The sequence below is a fragment of the Clarias gariepinus genome, chromosome 12, assembly GCF_024256425.1.
Source record: "Clarias gariepinus isolate MV-2021 ecotype Netherlands chromosome 12, CGAR_prim_01v2, whole genome shotgun sequence".
Lineage (NCBI taxonomy): Eukaryota > Metazoa > Chordata > Actinopteri > Siluriformes > Clariidae > Clarias > Clarias gariepinus.
In genome coordinates, this window is record NC_071111.1 from 28,631,240 (window position 1) to 28,651,758 (window position 20,519).

The 20,519-nt window shown below is 38.5% G+C and overlaps 1 protein-coding gene across 3 annotated transcripts in view; it reads right to left on the reverse strand.

Moving 5' to 3' along the window:
* LOC128534539 (gastrula zinc finger protein XlCGF17.1-like) overlaps nt 1-20,519 on the reverse strand; it is a 172,961-nt gene that overhangs the window by 22,404 nt on the left and 130,038 nt on the right. The window contains exons 1-2 of one of the 3 annotated variants that reach the window (XM_053509008.1): nt 15,924-16,012; nt 13,571-15,373 (exon numbers count right to left, since the gene is read on the reverse strand). In XM_053509008.1, the coding sequence (XP_053364983.1) occupies nt 14,334-15,326 (993 nt within the window). In that variant the 5' untranslated portion in view covers nt 15,327-15,373; nt 15,924-16,012 and the 3' untranslated portion in view covers nt 13,571-14,333. Of the gene's footprint in view, nt 1-13,570; nt 15,374-15,923; nt 16,013-20,519 lie in introns of those variants that run through there. The other 2 variants (XM_053509009.1, XM_053509007.1) reach the window with 2 other exon arrangements.

The window sequence follows — 20,519 nt, forward strand, 5'->3', positions numbered from 1 at the left end:
GCAGATTTATCGATAAAACAACAGACATGAAATGAAAAAAATAACCACAAAAATCTGTACTACTCTCTGAATACAACGCGACAGCACGCAGAATCCCTGGGCTTTGACTACTATCGTGTATCGGCGATCTTACAGGCTGACGATAGGACGATATGACAATGGGCATATCGCGCAACCCTAGCGCACGTGGTGACATATCGTGATCCTCCTTTTTAACTTCCTACATAGTCTAATCAGCGCTCAGCCGCCCCCATAAAGTAAAAAAATGCATCAGAGGGAAAAACAGCAAGGAGACTGACTCTAAACATTTTAATAATTCTTTGATAAATTAGTGATTTCTTTGGTTTCGGCTGTAGTGATGAAGGTGATCTTGTATTTTCGTATTCCGCACCAGTTGACGCGCCTATAATTTTTTTTTTATACGAGTTACATAATCTAAAAATTTTTTTCATTAGTTTATATAAAAGCAGACATTTCACTTTCTATAAGTATATGGGTCATTGACGGATAAGACTTTTTAATAGGCCAATTTTAAAACACTAAAAATATGGATATGTTTGGCCATTTTCTAAACATTTGGAATGTAGTGTACACATGCCTTTATAAAGAAAAGTAAAAAAAAAATTGTCATTTTTGTGTTTTTACACTTAAGTTAATAAAAACAAAGCCTTAAAAAATTCATCTGGTTCGACCGTAATATATCTTAGAATTCACATTTTTATGTATTATTATGACTAGTTGAACTCATATCAGTAAGTAGATAAACTGATGAAGAAAGATAAACTTTAGTGCCCTTTCATTTTATGAAAACCATTATTTCACAAGTTTATTCTATAATATCAGAGTCTCCTTCATTATCCAGTTAAAATAAATGTTTATCCCTATAAAAGGAATGGAAAATGGCTGAATTTAGAAAAAAAAAAAAGATAAAATAAACAAATAATTATACTTAAACAATTAACTCTATGTATATAATTGATGTATAGAATATGAAAACTACAAATATAGGACATATATCTATCATTTAAAACACTCAGCAGTGGTCGCCCCACATGATACTCGGTCGCCCCATATGATGTTTTCAAGTTTACTCAAGTATAACAGGCTAACAGTTAGCCTTAGAAACCAAACAAGCTTCTTCTAGTGACAAAGCACTATCAAATTTATCATCAAAATATAGATTTGTGGAAAAAAATTATAATTCACAGTTTTGGGGTGGTCGCCCCACATGATGACCAAAAGTGACTACGACATCACAGCCGTTAAAAAACTGCTTTTTCTTACTATATGGGCGAAACTGATTTACTATACAGTTGTTTCCAGGGGGTCTTCACTTGTGTCTGGCTGATGCAGTATCCCATCCTTGAGATGTTTTTTAAAATAAAGGTCCCAAAATTGTGGTTTGTTGATGGTCGCCCCGGATGAATTGGATAGAATCAACATAATTCGGACAACATTCGTTTGTATATCATGATAGAAATATATGAGCAAATGCTTTATAGTTTTGTTAATGGATGTAAAACATGTTTAAAATTATGCCAACTAGGAAAAGGGATATATTTAAGTTGATTTAAAGTGTTTTTAAACCAGTTGTCCTAACTAAAGTCAAGGCCGGACGGTCGCCCCATATGGTGTTTTGGCACTTCGGATAGCAGAAAAATGATGAAAAACTTAAAAATTTGGAGAAGTTAGAGTGGTTTAGTAGGTAAAGAAGGTATAACAAGTAGATGAGAAATATTTATGTATTTTTTAGTATTTTCGGCGGCCGAAATTTCGGTGCATCCCTAATTGTTTGTATTGATCAAAGATCTGATAAAAATCAGAACATTTTTGTCAGGTTTATGCATCGCGGGGCATTTGGGAACAATCTGTTTTGGCCAGAAAGCAAAGAAGAATGCTGAATTTCATTCATCCATATACTGACGTTAGTTTCTGTTCCTGCTGTCTCAGGTGGAATGGGACGACAATACAGATTGCCAGCTGAGGATATCAAAAACGTTGAAGCATGCTTTGAAAACTTTCAGGCAAAGATGACTAAAACAACTTAGTGGTCAAGCATTTGTGCACTACAAAGTGCATGCCTTTCCTAGTTGATATTATTTGTCTCACTGCAACTGGACAGGTCTCCTACATGTACCCTTTTGGTCTTATTCCATGAAATCATTTTGTGGGTTTTGTTTATTCAGAATCAGATACCCAGGGTGATGAAACAAATCTGTGATTGATGATTTTTGCTACCAGACCCTTTAGTCTAAAATGTCCTTTTAGTGTAGAAAGATGAATAACTTCATTATTAGTCTTTGACTAGATATGCATTACAGAAGAATTTGAGGTAACTTCCATTCTAAAAATAGCAGATGAGTATTTATGAGTATTCTACAGATATTGCTGTACATTTCTGTGTATCAAATCGTAAAACATTTGCAAAACCTGGACAATAAATTTTTGATGATTTTTATAAAACAGGGCATAGCACACCCCTGCTTTTTATTTATTTTCAAGATGAGGTGATGTGAAGCAACCCCAATTTTTTGAGTAACATATATATATGCAGACCTTCTGGGGGGTCGAAAAGGTGTAACCCCAAATACACCCATAAATACACCCAGTTTCATATCCATATAAGCAGCGTTTCTGAAAGATGTAGCTCCAGCAGGCTGTAACAGGAAAATATCTAAGAATATATTTATTTATAATAGCTTCTCTGTCCACTCCAGAGTAAGAAAATATGCGATTTGTCATTTCTTGGTAAACATACAGTGGTGTGAAGAACTATTTGCCCCCTTCCTGATTTCTTATTCTTTTGCATGTTTGTCACACTTAAATGTTTCTGCTCATCAAAACCCGTTAACTATTAGTCAAAGATAACATAATTGAACACAAAATGCAGTTTTTAAATGAAGGTTTACGTTATTAAGGGAGAAAAAAACTGTGTGAAAAAGTGATTGCCCCCCCTTTTAAAAAATAACTTAACTGTGGTTTATTACACCTGAGTTAAATTTCTGTAGTCACCCCCAGGCCTGATTACTGCCACACCTGTTTTAATCAAGAAATCACTTAAATAGGAGCTACCTGACACAGAGAAGTAGACCAAAAGCACCTCAAAAGCTAGACATCATGCCAAGATCCAGTGATGGACATTAAATATCTGTGAAATTGGCAGATATTGATCGAAACCTGGAAAATATGTTTTTCTTTTTCGGCTGCCCTTTTCTTTCCAGCTACCGCATTTCAAGGCCGTGGCTGGAGACATAACTAACTCCCAGAAGACCAAGATAACGAGACGCTCTGGAATCCTACTCCCCCCCACCTTCAAGGACACCTGGCGCAGACTATTACGGGATGTTAAAGGCTTACAAACTGACACGCACGCACTCACGCACTTACAGAACAGCTACAGATAGACACTCTACCTTCCCCATATCCAACGCCTTCGTGTGCTTATTCCCTTCAGTGTGGGCAGGTGGAATCGGGACCAGCGCTCTTTAGCTGCAGGGACTGGAGCTGTTTGCCTACATTGGACATTTCCTATCCCCTGTACCCTCATCTTTGCAATGTTTATGTCTTGTGATTACATGTTTTTCTGTGCTTGTTGCTGAGGTATTTTTTGTACCCCTGATCGCACACTGCCCTTTTCGAAGGACAGTCTGGGAGGGGATTTTTTACCCTCGTTATCCTAATGTATCTTATTCCTTATTTTCTATGATGGCGCCGGTTAGGTGGCTGCCGTCGCGACTCTGTGGTCGCAAAAATCATTTCGCTGCATATTGTACTCTGTATGATTGTGCATGTGACGAATAAACTTGAACTTGAAATTCAGAAACAAATTAGAACAAGAGTAATAGAGATCTATCAGTCTGGTAAAGGTTATAAAGCCATTTCTAAAGCTTTGGGACTCCAGCGAACCACAGTGAGAGCCATTATCCACAAATGGCAAAAACATGGAACAGTGGTGAACCTTCCCAGGAGTGGCCGGCCGACTAAAATTACCCCAAGAGCGCAGAGACAACTCATCCGAGAGGCCACAAAAGACCCCAGGACAACATCTAAAGAACTGCAGGCCTAACTTGCCTCAATTAAGGTCAGTGTTCACGACTCCACCATAAGAAATAAACTGGGCAAAAACGGCCTGCATGGCAGATTTCCACTTTTAAGCAAAAAGAACATTAAGGCTAGCTCTCATTAAGCTCTCAATTTTGCTAAAAAACATGTAAATGATTGCCAAGACTTTTGGGAAAATACCTTGTGGACCAACGAGACAAAAGTTGAACTTTTTGGAAGGTGCATGTCCCGATACATCTGGCGTACAAGTAACACAGCATTTCAGAAAAAGAACATCATACCAACAGTAAAATATGGTGGTGGTAGTGTGATGGTCTGGGGTTGTTTTGCTGCTTCAGGACCTGGAAGGCTTGCTGTGATAGATGGAACCATGAATTCTACTGTCTACCAAAAAATCCTGAAGAAGAATGTCCGGCCATCTGTTCGTCAACTCAAGCTGAAGCGATCTTGGGTGCTGCAGCAGGACAATGACCCAAAACACACCAGCAAATCCCCCTCTGAATGGCTGAAGAAAAACAAAATGAAGACTTTGGAGTGGCCTAGTCAAAGTCCTGACCTGAATCGTATTGAGATGTTGTGGCATGACCTTAAAAAGGCGGTTAATGCTAGAAAACCCTCAAATAAAGCTGAATTACAACAATTCTGCAAAGATGAGTGGGCCTAAATTCCTCCAGAGCGCTGTAAAAGACTCGTTGCAAGTTATCGCAAACGCTTGATTGCAGTTATTGCTGCTAAGGATGGCCCAACCAGTTATTAGGTTCAGGGGGCAATTACTTTGTCACACAGGGCCATGTAGGTTTGGATTTTTTTTCTCCTTAAATAATAAAAACCATCATTTAAAAACTGCATTTTGTGTTTACTTGTGTTATCTTTGACTAATAGTTAAATGTGTTTGATGATCAGAAAAATTTTTTGTGTGACAAACATGCAAAAGAATAAGAAATCAGGAAGGGGGCAAATAGTTTTTCACACCACATCTCGGTTCACCTCCATTGCTCAAATTCCCCCCTCTTGGTTGGCGACTGCGAGTGTCGTCACTCCCCATACAATCCCGCCCCACAGTAAAGACCCGCCCCTGACGCTGATTGACAGGTTTCCATGTAATGCGTTGGAAATGCAATTGCAATCGATTATCGATTGCATTTGAATTTTGGCTGGTGTTCCGGGAAATTCAGTTTCCCTATGTTTTCCCGGTTCCCGCGCAGATTCAAATCATGACGTCACTCTACCTAACGTCGCTACCTAACACTGAGAAGGCGAACGAGGATTTTAACGTTTTTTCTCACGTTTCTCACGTTTTTACGAACTTCATTTGTGAATTAAACGAATAACTTATGCAAAATAATCAACTGTCTTTTCGCTTTTTTTGTATATTTGAAGATAATTCAGACATTTTAAGCCGCTGCAAAAGAGTGGTTTGCTGGGCCAGTACTGACATCGCGACAACTTTTATTAAACGTACATTAGCTGTGTGATGATAGATGTGATACTGATTTATTCTAAATCTATTTAAAAGTTATACTTTGTAATTTATTATAGCATGTAACTCAAGGGTAGCGTGTCTACTCGTGATAACCACAATACTCTTTTTTTTTTAACCCACTCAAACATCCAGTTCTATGGTGTACATATCAAACACACAAGTATAGCGATTATAGGACACCACACTTATAGTTATTCATGTTATTCATATCTATCTATCTATCTATCTATCTATCTATCTCAGCACCCGCATATGATGGGGAAACATAAGATCCTGAAATCCATTATATACTGTATGGATATCCATAATAAAACAGACTTACATAATTGGAACTGCACATATTATAATATATATATATATATATATATATATATATATATATATATATATATATATTACATATTACAAAAAGACACTCGATTATTTTGCATAGGTTATCTGTTTAATTCACAAAGTTCGTAAAAACACTTAAAAACGAGAGAAAAACTGGTAAAATCCTCGTTCGCCTTTTCAGCGTTTAGTAGCGAGTGACGTCATAATTTAAATCTGCGCGCGACCGGGGAAACATAGGGAAACTGAATTCCCCGGAACACCTGTTTGACGCGCGACGCAAAGAAAAAGCAAACGTGGTCATTGATTTTGCTATTTAAATATGACAAGCTCATGACTTGTAAGACATGAGAAATGCAAATGGACTTTTCTTTTTCATTTGAAATTTGGCACTCAGTGTGCGTTCGTGAAGGCGAAAAAATACAATTTGCAATTCCTTTTGAATATTGTCCGGGATATCACACCATAGGAAATAATGTTTAGAAATGTAAAATGATTTTGTAGTTAACCATCAATTTAAAACTCCCAAATATATAACCTAGCTATGAAACACCACAAGCACTTTTCATCTGAACTTACCTCAGACACAACAAGCTGACAATTTTGCTGGTCTCTGCAAAAAAAAAAAGGCAATATCTCCGGGTAGGGGTGATTAGCGACACAGCAAAACCTGAGGCAAAATACTAAACCTGAGGTAAAATAGTAATGTTAAAGCAAATGAGCAGCACCAAATGAGAGCAAATAACGCGGCGAAAAAAATACTTTCTTCTTCTTTGGTAGGCTTTTTTTGGCGGTTGGCAAACAACGAAAATGTGCCGCCACCTAGTGGAATGGGGTGTGGAGTGGGAAAAACAAGCATATATAAATTCTCCTATAGGTTATATTGGACTTTTGTGTTCTAGTTCTTTTACCAGATCTTGCCTTTTCACCTTCGTATTTTGAACAATACAGCATGGCGTGCTCCACTGTTTTCTCTCCTGTCCACAGTATTCACATTTTAAATAGCATGCTGTTAAATCCAGTGTGTCCATACATTAGTCTGGATACTACTGTTTTCTTTCATTGTTGTTGTTTTTTCTCTCGCTCAATAAAACACTCTTTCTACACTCCTGCTAACACACTAAGTCAGGATGTAACACACTACTCATCATTTTGCACATCTGCATTTTTGCACATGCCTTCAGATTTTTGGACTTGGATAATGACACATGCATAGAATATCTCACTTACTGGTTGTCACAGTCCAGATCAGACTAACAAGATGAAAAGTGAGGCAACACCAGCTCCATCACGCAGAACAGATCAAATAATTTTGTCTGTGCATGGTAATGGTGCCACCTTCTGTCATTCAGCTGTAAAGCTGGAGTGTATGGGTTGGACCAATCACATGTACAGATTATATAACCGCGATCTCCACTGACACCACTTGGGGCTCCAGGTTAAAGTGAATGGATGTCTTGATGTTATTTAAAACCAGTCTTTCAAAGTAATGGATAGTAATCATTCAAATTTGTAACTTAAGGTTTTGCTAGAGGAAAGTAACAGGTGTGTCTTTGCTGGAGTTATCCTCAAAACATGTATATTTACACTTTAAATCGTTATCTTATAATTATTGAATAACTAAATTCTAAAATCAGAAATCACATTGCAGCACAAACCACTTGTTAATGGGACTTTGTAAAGGTACACTGTGAAATGATGAGGTTGAATATCCATCTTTATTTTATAATAAATTATGGAATAATTCTAAATATGGGTTCATACGATGTATATGTTTATGTTTTTCTTTAAATTTGTGTAGCTGGATGTGGAGTAACATATTTTAATTGTGTTTTGGTCATTGTCATTTGTTACATTATTTATGAGCCCCCTCCAAAAATGTTTGTACGAAATGTCTGTGATTCCTAAATCGTTAATGTTACACTTTTGTCAAACCCATCGAATTAAAGCTGTAAATCTCTACCTTGCTTCCATCTTGTTTCATTACAAAATTCAATGCAGTGGTCCAAATGGCAAAAAAAAAAATTCTCATTGATCCAAAGTTTATGGACCTAACTAAACATCAGGGGCCTGATGTATAAACGTTGCGTATGCCCAAAATGGGCATAGAAATATGGGTACGCATTTTTTTATAAAAAATAAACTTGGCGTAAATAAGTGCGCACCGTAATGATGCTCTTGACCATGTGTACGCACGCTTTTAGAAGAGTATGTGTTTTGGCGACACCAACTGGCCCAAATAGCAATAACTATTTAAAATAGTCATCACCCAATTAATCAAATTGCATCAACCTGAATTATAATTATCAGCATTCTTAACCAGGTGCAAATACTTTGAATTAACTTTTTTTTAAACAAAAAAACTTTTTTTTTAAGCAGAATTTTAAACAGACAAAAACTTATATAATGTGTAGATAAATCAATTAGTTCAAGTAGGCTTTATGTCACTTCAACCATATACAGTTAGTACACAGTGAAACGAAACAACGTCCCTCCAGGACCAAGGTGCTACATGCAACATAAATTACAACATAAATTAACAGAGAAGCTAAACTAGCTAGCTAGGAGGCCTAGTTAGCTGGCTAGCAGAGACAAGACAGATATTCCTAACATAAATTACAACATAAATTAACAAAAAAACTAACTAAAGGCTAACTAACTAAAAGACTATCTACAGGTTTTTTTCCAGACAACAGACAACAACATAAAGTGCACGTGCAAATGTGCAAAAAGAGCAACAACAAAGTGACAGTGCAACAACAACGACATATCAGAACATAAAATATGGTGTTGAGGTAGTAAAACATAGCAGCAAGAATTGATATTTGTGCAAAAAGTAATGAATATTGTGCAGAAGAGATAAACAGTGAGGCATTTACAGATGTGTGTACGATAGTTTGTGTGGGTCAGTGTGTCTGCGCTTGTGTTGATTAGTCAGTCCAGTCTCAGTGTTTTGATGTATTGATGTAGTTGAGTTAAGCTGAGTGATAATGTTTGTGTGTGTGTGTGTGTGTGTTTATCAGTTCAGTCCTTTTTTGTTGAGGAGACGGATGGCTTGTGGAAAAAAGCTGTTGCACAGTCTGGATGTGTGTGCCCGAATGCTTCGGTACCTTTTTCCAGATGGCAGGAGTGTGAAGTGTGTGCTAGAGGGGTGTGTCCGATCAGCCACAATGCTGTTGGCTTTGCGGATGCAGCGTGTGGTGTAGATGTCATCGTAATTACTTAGCATCGTCACCGCAAATCACATCCGTATCACTTTGGAATTCTGGAAGAACTCCACTTAATCCTGTTTCCCCTATAATCGCGCCCACCCTTGCATCAAAGGCTAAGAGGTCAGTGATTCCTTGACCACCACCAGTTGTTACAACACTGCGCCTGTGTGCACATATTCTTTTTTTTTTAACGACTACTTTTAAGTCTGACCATTTTTTTGGTCTCTTGGACTGTGCGAGGCACCGGTGTAACAGCATTGACTGCTCCTGTTATACTTGCTCCCATTCTACCATCTTTCTTTTATTTGAAATGCCCGCAGAGAGCCCACCAAATAAAACTTTTTTTCGGCCCTCCACCTCAGACAGCAGTACCATCTCGCAGTCGGTGAAGTTTCTTTTTTTTGCTTTTCGTTTCTGTTCTTCCATTTTTAGCCAAACAGGTCAATGACAATTATCGGTCGTATTAATATGCAGGGAGATCATATTTATTTAAAAAAGGCAGTCTTAACCTCCAAATATGGTTATTTCGGGAGGAGATTGGGGTAAGCTATAAGCACGTGCACCTGCGCACAATATTCAGATAATTGTGATTTATAAAGCGAACCTTGCGCAGGTTCTGGCGTACGTACGGTTTTATAAATCTGAAAACTTTTGTGCGTACGCAAATTCTGCCTTATGTGCGTACGCACATTTTTAGGATGAAATCTACGCAAAGTTTTATACATGAGGCCCCAGGCCTTTATAATGCATGTAGTACAGGCTGAATATATACTGAACAAAAATATAAACGCAACACTTTTGTTTTTGCTCCCATTTTTTTTTTAGATGAACTCAAAGATCTGAAACATTTTTTATATACACAAAATAACCATATCTCTCAAATATTGTTTACAAATCTGTCAAAATCTGTGATAGTGAGCACTTCTCCTTTGCAATCCATCCCACCTCACAGGTGTGCCATATCAAGATGCTGATTAGACAGCATGATTATTGCACAGGTGTGCCTTAGACTGGCCACCTGTAAAAGGCCACTTCGAAAGGTTCAGTTGAATCACACAGCACAATGCCACAGATGTCGCAAGTTTTGAGGGAGCGTGCAATTGGCATGCTGACAGCAGGAATGTCCACCTGAGCTGTTGCTCATGAATTGAATGTTCATTTCTCTACCATAAGCCGTCTCCAAAGGCGTTTCAGAGAATATGGCAGCACATCCAACCAGCCTCACAACCGCAGACCACGTGTAACCACACCAGCCCAGGACCTCCACATCCAGCATGTTCACCTCCATGATCGTCTGAGACCAGCCACTTAGACAGCTGATGAAACAATCGGAGTGCATAACCAAATAATTTTTGCACAAACTGTCAGAAACAGTCTCAGGGAAGCTTATCTGCATGTTTGTCGTCCTCATTGGGGTCTCGACTTGACTCCAGTTCTTCATCGTAACGGATTTTGACAGATTTGTGAACAATATTTGAGAGATATGGTTATTTTGTTTACGAGAAAATGTTTCAGATCTTTGAGTTCATCTCATTAAAAATGGGAGCAAAAACAAAAGTGTTGCGTTTATATTTTTGTTTAGTATAAATAAGTCATATCTGGTTCCTTTATAGATTTTTTTTTCTTATTTAACTCACCTTTCTTGCATCTTCTGCATTTTATTATGGTGTATAATAAAGCCATCATTGTCCATGAAGATTATCAGTCGTCCAGGTGAGGTTATTGGTCTTCTGGACTGAAAGTTCCTCAGACTGAAGAAGTAGCTACTTAGATAAGTACTGAAAGATATCTACCCAACAAGAAATAAATCCATCAATCATTAACCAGTGTGTTGGAGTCATCCATCTGTGTATTTAAGGTAAAGAGTCTCTTTGATGGAGGCAGAAAGTTTCTAATAGTTTCTAATTTAACGGCCTGTCAGAAGATGTATCGTGTGGTATACGTCTGTGAATCCTTTACTAAACAAGAATATGTAATACAAATCCTGAATAATGAGTCAACTGAAACGTCATGAAATAGAAATTAAATTCATAGTAATTCATAGTAATGAAAGAGACCGGTAATTGATATTTTAAACTGGAAAATTTTTAAATTGCATAGTTGAAAAAGCCAGTTGCTCAGTCTGACCACTGGGCTTCGATATGCTTTTCTGGCACTAGGAGAGACTTAGTCAAACACACACACACACACACACACACACACACACACACACACACACACACACAGTCTGCTAGAAAGGTCTCTGTTTATTAACAGCAAATTATTTTATCATTTTATCATCTGTGCCATTTACAGATGTAACTACAAAAAACATGAACCCATATAAATGTCCTGGTGAGATCCTGAAGAACAAAGTGGAAGTTGGATAGGTATCCGTCCATAGACAAATCAGGAGGTGTTGGCTTGAGACAGAGAGACATAGATAGAAAATGAGAAGATGAGAGTGGGAGCATTAGCACCTTTAAGAACAGATGCATGAGGAGAAAGGAAGATAACAGCAGGGAAGATTAAACAGATCTATGAGGAAGCGAGCAAGAGAGTAGAAATAACTCATTTTATATGAAATAATTCTCTTACATTAACCAATATGTATTTGCAGCAAAAAAAAAAGAAAATCTTAATTTTTAAAACATTAATCTTAACCTTTAATTTTGAACATTTAGAATGACAATCGCCTCCATAAAACTTTGCTGAACTGTTTTTAAGCATGCTTTTAATGGCAGAATTACTGGAAATGTTTTATTTAAACCATCCTAGCAACTTCTTCTTCTACTACCCACATACACTGGGCCCTCCCAATTAACAGTTTTTGTTCTGTAGATTTAGGTGATCACATACAAACAAATGACACCCAGCCAGAAACCACACTTTAAACTTGCTTCAGAGTTGCAGAGTCTGCTATTTCAAATGCCCCGCATGGTTATAATGAAATAAGAATGATGTCTTCTGGCTGTAAGTAACTGTGATAAACAGCCATCAATCACAATTACAAAGGCTACAAACACTGATGCAGATAACCAGCATAAATCTTAGTAAGCCCTAAAACAAGTACTAATAAGTTAACTTAGAGAACTAATAACTAAAGACTAAGATACTTGTTTTTAGAATTAACAGTACTAGATCCAAGAATAGAGTCCAATAATAGCTAATAAGAGTGAATGAGATAATGAGATGTAAAGGCGGCACGTCGTATAGTGGTTAGCGCTGTCGCCTTGCACCTCCAGGGTCTGGGTTCGATTCCCGGCTTGATTCCAGTCTCTGTATGCAGGGAGTTTGCATGTTCTCCCCGTGCTTGGTGGGTTTTCTCCGGGTACTCTGGTTTCCTCCCACAGTCCAAAGATATGCAGTTTTGGCTGATTGGCTTTCCCAAATTGCCTGTAGTGTGTGAATGAGTATGTGGGTGTACCCTGCCTCGTGCCCTAAGCCTCCTGGGATAGGCTCCAGGTCCCTCCAACCCTGAATACAGGATAAAGCGGTATAGAAAGTGACTGAGATAATGTAAAACTTTGTAATGTTATTAATGACAGAATAACTTGCTTTTTGAAGAAGTTCACAGTATTTGGGAACTGGGTATGGGTTTAAACTCAGTTCACCATAGCCCAACAAAGTGAGGCCTTGGTGGCCCAGCACACAGTTTTCAAGTCATTAGTCTCCTTACTGGGTACAATGATATATTTTGCACTATATTGTTCCCTACATATATAATATAGAAGATTAAATATTATCTGTTTAGGTACACAATTCGTGATTCATATTTTGTGGTTAAATCACTACAACATTTGAAACCAATATGTATTTGTAGCAAAAATAAATAAATTAATTTAACTAATTTTTTTAACATTTTCATCTTAACCTTTAAATTTTTCAATTTTCAAAATTTAGAATGACAATCTTCTACATAAAACTTTATGAAATGCATTTAAGCATGCCTTTAACAGTAGTATTACTGGAATGTTTTTACTCAAACCTAACTTGCAACCTCCTCTTCTACTACCCACATACACTGGGCCCTCCCAATTAACACCTTTTTTTATGTAGATTTAGGTGATCACATCCAATCAAATGACCCCTAGCCAAAAATCACACTATGAACTTGCTTCAGGAGTTGCAGTGTCTGCGATTTCAAATGCCCTGCATGGTTATAATGAAATAAGAATGATGTCTTCTGGCTGGGGTTTGAGTGAGTAACTGTGACAAACAGCCATTTGAATCACAAAAGCTGTTAACTGCCCTGGAGAGTGAGGGGAATAAACTAACTTTGTACTAACTTTGTTTGGGACAAATTTTCATAGCCTTTAAAAAACTTTGGTATCTTAAAATAAAACGTGTAGGGAGCTCTCAGTAGTATTTCTTATGAATTTTGTAAAAAAAAAAAAAATTACGAATAAAAATATAAAAAGTCAACACATTTCTACAGCTGCTTCAGTGAGCAAAACTGTTATACTCTGTACATCTGTAGCAGACTTCAGTGTTACCAAAAAAAGACACACAATGTGTCCAGTTCATGTGTGAAAAAGATTCCTCATGCTCCCAGAACCACTCTTTCACAATCTGAGTCCTCGACATCAGGGAAGGAAAAACTTTATAGATGGAATAACCAGGTCATTCAGTACATTCAGATCGTCAGCTGACTTCATTTTATTCACACACAATGTTGTTGAGTCTAGACCTAAGCAACTGAAATAAACACAGATTCACCACTGCCACCAGAGGCTTGTACTGTACAGTGGCCACTATAAATGATGGGTGAATTGCTTCATGCACTTCCATTCTTACCCTGATGCGCCCATTGCTTTGGGAAAGGCTCAATATGGACCACATGACCTTTTTTCATTGCCACAAAATTCATACTTTATGCTCCCTACCAAAGTCAAGCTCTTATTCTGAGGAGTCTCACAAACAAAAAAGTTCTCATCACATGTGTGTATAGAAATGGTCTTACGTTCACTATTAAAAACATACTTACAGTTTAAACTTTTGATATTTTGCCATGCAAGTTCTCCCAGTGTTCAAGTGAAGTTCAAGTCAAGTTTTATCCTTCTGAACACAATTCTTCCACAAAGATGACGGTTCAGTACTCTTCTTCCAAGATAATTTAAAGGTTACTTAACCCAGTTGACCTCTTTGATTATTCCTTACTTAACATAGTTCAATAAATGTACCCTTCTGATGTCGATTTTATAATCTATTTTGTCTAGGCAGTGTATTTAGACATGACATCTATACATTACCGTGTTGTAATGGAGTTACAGCTTCTCTCGTGTGTGAATGCGCTTGTGTCTTCGAAGACGATCAGAAGAAGCAAAATTTTTCCCACACTGTGAGCAGATATACGGCTTCTCTCCAGTGTGAATGCGCTGGTGTGTTTGGAAGTAACTAGCAGTGGCAAAGCTCTTTCCACACTGTGAACAGAAATAGGGCTTCTCTCCAGTGTGAGTGCGCTGGTGTATTTGGAGACTACCAGTAGTGGTAAAACTCTTCCCGCACTGTGAACATGAATACGGCTTCTCTCCTGTGTGAATGCGCTGGTGTATATGGAGACGATTAGAAGAAGCAAAACTCATCCCGCACTGTAAACATGGATACGGCTTCTCTCCAGTGTGAGTGCGCTGGTGTATTTGGAGACTACCAGCAGAGGTAAAACTCATCGCGCACTGTGAGCAAGGATATGGCTTTTCTCCTGTGTGAATACGCTGGTGTACTTGGAGACGATTAGAAGAAGCAAAGCTCTTCCCGCACTGTAAACATGGATACGGCTTCTCTCCAGTGTGAATGCGCTGGTGTATTTTCAGATTACCAGCAGAGGTAAAACTCTTCCCGCACTGTGAGCATGGATATGGCTTCTGTCCAGTGTGAATGCGCTGGTGTGTTTTGAGATTACCAGCAGAGGTAAAACTCTTCCCACACTGTGAGCATGGATAGGGCTTCTCTCCAGTGTGAGTACGCTCGTGTGTTCGGAGGTTACTAGGAGTGGTAAAACACTTTCCACACTGTGAGCATGGATACGGCTTCTCTCCAGTGTGAGTACGCTGGTGTCTCCGAAGAAGATTTGAAGTAGCAAAACTCTTCCTGCACTGTGAGCAGGGATACGGCTTCTCTCCCATGTGAACTTGCTGATCTTTCTTCAGATTACTTTGGTAACTAATTATCTTCCCATAATCTGAACACCGGTAATTTTGCCTTTTCATTTCTTCACGAGATGTGTTTGGAACAAATAATGCCTTCTCAGTACTTCTCATATTTAACCTTCATTTTGAAGGAAAGACTTGGTAAATGATGATCGTCTCTGAGAGGAAAAAGAGAAGAAAAGAAAAAAAAAAGACGACTTTGATGACATTCTTAGGCATTGTCCAGATGAAAATAATCCCCCACCACCGGACCCCAATCTAAATGAAAAATTAATAGATTATTATTAGATATGTTGAAAGAGCACAGGTTGTAGATGGGCAATAAGTTTTGATACGCTGCATAAAATCCTGTCGTCCTCTCATGCCCAATTGACAAAAGTATTACCTGTGGGTCTGAGGGCCAATCAAAGCGGCTATGGCCTAATGTATGTAACATTGAGTAAACAATACATCATACCAGCAAAAAGAAATACCAGAAGCTGCTTTTTAGTTGGCTCTAGCTTACAATTTAGCCATTTTTTAAAAATCTGTGCATGATCTGCGGTGAGAGCATTGTTTGAAAATGTACAGATTTAGTCACATGTGGAGACGGCACATGACATGTTTAGTAATGAACCAGTTGCATACCACACGTGATTTAAAAAATAAATTAATAAATAAACAATTAAATTCTTGTCCAAACGTATCTTCTATAAGCCTTGCACCTACCGTTCTTCGGAATGCATGAATCGTTCCCGAGACCAACTCTGCAATCGGCCCAGGGATTGGTTCCCGAGCTCAGAACGATTGCAATCTCACAGACAATAATCAACTGATTCCGGGGCCAAGTGTTCTCGGCAACAGTTTCCGGACTGCAGTGAGAAAGTGCCCGTAAATGTTTCCTTTTATTTTCTTCATTGGAACTTCACTGCTCCTGCTGTTGTTTAACCAGAGAATATGATCTCCAACTCTGTTAGTCTGTGTCATTTGTGTCAGAGATCTGATTTGCAAGATCTCCTGTCCGAGTTCCCACAAACAAAGAATAATAGAACTCCGTTGATCCTAATCTGCAAAATGACTTTTTGTGTCATTGTTTAAAATGTCATGTAATGCGAGGAAAAGCAAAGCTAATTTTTGAGCTTTATCTGTTCAATTTGTTTATCTGTCCTGTAAATTTGTCCCCGTTTAAGAGAGCCTTCTCAGAACACGACCCAGAAACCGCCATCCCAAGCAGCCGCTATCAGCAGAACAAAGGCAAAGAAAAGAAAGAAAGAAAACCCGTCAAGGAGAATGTCCCAGTGTTATTATGGAAGGGGACTCTCACTAACACTAACCTCCTCCCCACCCATCTTCTTCTACTCCGCTCCTACACATCAGCGAGTGTCCCTCAGACAGGGGCGTGAACAATGCATGAAAAATAAAAGTGCTAGCTCACTCCTGTTTATTTAGTGCTGTATTATTTTGTATAACTAAGGCTTTTTAATACTTTGCAATCTAAAGGAATCAAAAGTCAAATATAGTTCATAGTGATGGGGAATTGATTAATTCTATTTACATTTAATCCTATGAAAAAAAAAAAACCTGAATCGGTGTATAAAATCGCTGTTCTGCGCTTTTTGAAGAACGCGCGAGTTTCTTCGTCTAAGAACAACAAACGGAATTCAGCTCCAAACAACTAAACTCCAACTCAGGAACGTTATCATGTTACCATTCAGCTCGTTCAATGTGAGTGCAGGATGTTTAGACATTCTTTCTCCGTCATTAGCGATAACTTTACTTGTGATAGGTGTGTGTTAGTTAGCACTCTGACAGAGAAGATATTAGGGTTAGAGGAGCGCATTATTCCCGTAGCGGACAGTCTGGGTGCCGCAGGCGGAGATAACCAGCCCCCGACTCCGCCATTAGAGCCCTCACAGCGGGGCGAGTGGGCGACGACTCGGCGGCAAACTCGTTCAGCCAAAGCTAACGCTAAGGCTAGCCCACCGGAGCACAGCTCTTCTGCGCTTCACGTGTCCAACAGGTTTGCTCTTCTCAGTGATGCACCCGCTGAGAAGACTGAAAGAGCTCTGGTTATAGGAGACTCTATACTGAGGCACGTTAAATTAGCTAGACCTTTAGGGGCGCCAGCGGCAGTGGTTAGGTGTATCCTGGGAGCCAGAGCACCGGACATAGCAGGTAATCTTAGGGCTCTAGGATAGCACAGGTTCTCTAAGATAGCAGTACATGCTGGAGCTAACGATATATGCCTTCGTAAGTCAGAGGTTAGTAAGGATAAGTAATATGCTCTGGTCCCATCTCAATGAGACGAGGCGACATAGCTTACAGCAGGTTATGGTCGCTGAACTGCTGGATGTCCAGGTGGTGCTCCGAAAATAATGTGAGCTCATAGATAATTGGAAGATCTTTAAGGGCAAAGCTGGTCTGTTAGGGCGGGATGGTGTCCATCCAACTCGGGAAGGTGCTGCTCTTCTTACCTGTAGTATAGCACATAGTCTCAGAAGAGGCCTAGTTAATCGGTGACAATTCAGAGTCCAGACCAGGGAGCAGACAGACAGGCTAAACCAACCGTCTGCTAGCTGCATATAGTCGTCACTCAGGGTTAACCATATTGATACTGTGTCTGTTCCCCGAACTAAGCAAAAATGTGGAAAGACTCAGAAAGTCTGTTTTGATAATTTAATTAACATAAAGACCACACACTCTGATCACACTGAATGCGCAGCCGGCACCTCTGATCTGAAGCTAGGACTGTTAAATATTAGATCTCTTGTATCTAAAGCAGTTATTGTTAATGAAATTATCACAGATCAGGAGTTTGATATACTCTGTTTAACTGAAACCTGGATTAAACAGGACGAGTATGTAGCTCTAAATGAAGCTAGTCCTCCCGGATACAGATACATACACCAGCCTCGGTTAACTGGTAGAGGAGAAGGCGTCGCGGTTATTCACAATGATAATTTGACTATTGTACAAAAACACAGACACAAATTTAATTTATTTGAAATTCTTTATAGTAACACAAAATGTATTTAAGTATATTAAGTCAGCTCAGTCGATTCCACTAACTGTCATTTACAGACCCCCAGGGCCATGAATTTGCAGATTTCCTCTTTAAACTAGTCATTTCTGTAGACAAAGTGTTAATTGCTGGAGATTTTAATATTCATTTTGAGAATTATATTCTTATTCTTATTATATTCTTCGGATTAAGTATAATAAATTTATTCACAATTCCACTGTCTGAAGTTATCTCAGATCACTATCTTGTCTCAATTCAAGTGTGTCACAGTAATAATGTATGCACAGCACAGCCCTACCATATTAAACGTACATTCACATCAACTACCACACAGAGTTTTATCAGTAATCTCCCAGAGTTACCAACTTCGATTAGGTCACCATCTGACCCCACAGAACTCGATGAGGCTTTGAAACCGAACAATGTAATTGATGCAAATGTTAATCTAGCCATGTCAGATCAGAACCTAGAATACTTTACTCCCCTTGAAGAGAATGAACTAATTTTACTTATCTCTTCTGCAAATTCATCAACCTGTATACTAGATCCTGTACCGACACATTTTCTTAAACAGATAGTACCAGCAATAATAGAACCCCTGTTGAGAATAATTAATTCCTCACTCAGCATTGGTTATGTTTCAAAATCTTTTAAATTAGCAGTTATCAAACCAATAATTAAGAAACCTGACCTTGACCCCTGTCAGCTGTCCAATTACAGGCCAATATCAAACCTCCCCTTTATCTCTAAGTTTCTGGAAAAGAAAGTAGCGGAGCAGCTATGCTCATATCTACATAGAAATGGCATACATGAACTGTATCAGTCAGGATTTAGGCCTCATCACAGCACAGAAACAGCACTCGTTAAAGTGGTAAATAACCTTCTATTGGCCTCTGATCAAGGTTGTGTAACTATGCTTGTATTACTCGACCTCAGTGCAGCGTTTGACACCATTGATCATAGAATTCTTCACAGATTAGGAAATGTGATAGGAATTAAGGGTTGAGCCCTCTCCTGGCTCAGATCCTATTTGACCGATCGTTATCAGTATGTAGACTTAAATGGTGATTATTCTGCATGCTCTCTATTGGAGTTTGGCGTTCCACAGGGTTCAGTTTTAGGCCCACTGCTTTTTTCCCTTTACATGCTTCCTTTGGGCAACATAATCCGTAAGCATGGTATTAGTTTTCATTGTTATGCTGACGACACAGTTATATGTCTCAGCAAAACCTGATGAGAAAAAACAGCTTACTAAAGTTGAGCAATGTTTGCAGGACATAAGAAACTGGATGTTAATTAAATTCCTTCTGCTTAATCCGAATAAGACAGAAGTTCTAGTCATATCTAGATCACACCATGACTTTAGATGGCCTTTCTGTTCCATCAAGTGCAACAGTAAAAGACCTTAGTGTGATTATAGATTCCAGCCTTTCATTTGAAGCTCATGTAGATAATATTACCAGGATAGCATTCTTTCAGAAATATTGCCAAGATAAGAAAAGAAATATATTGTCGCTAAACAATGCAGAAAAACTAGTTCATGCTTTTATTACCTCTAGGTTGGACTATTTTAATGCCTTACTGTCTGGTTGTTCAGCTGGGTGCATAAACAAGCTTCAGCTAGTCCAGAATGCAGCAGTGAGAGTCCTCACTAGAACCAGAAGATATGAGCACATCACCCCTATCTTATCTTCACTGCATTGGCTCCCTGTGAAATTTTGCATTGATTTTAAAATACTACTCTTGACATATAAAGCATTAAATGGTCTCGCGCCGCAGTATCTGAGTGAACTGCTGGTGTCTTAAGATCCGCCACGCCTACTTCGATCAAAGGATGCAGGCTGCTTGTCAGTGACGTGTATTATGAAAACTACAGCTGGGGACAGAGCTTTTTCTTACAAAGCCCCAAAGTTATGGAATAGTCTTCCAAATAGTGTTCGGGACTTAAACAAAGTCTCAGTTTTTAAGTCTAGGATAAAAACCTATTTATTTAGCCAAGCATTTTTATAAATAGATTTGCCTTAGGTCAGTGGTTCTCAAAGTGTGGGGCGCGCCCCACTAGTGGGGAATACATACTGTACATGACAGGTGGGGCGCAATGAACGGGAGGGAATTAGTGGAAAAAAATAGGAAAGTACCTATTCTAATTCATGCTTTTCTTTATTGACAATAAAGATCGGACACTCGAAACTAAACAATCACACGCAAAGAAATGGATCATTAATACAAGTAAATTAAAATAACATCAGAGAAAAAGTGGAACCAAAAGTTATTATATATATATATATATATATATATATATA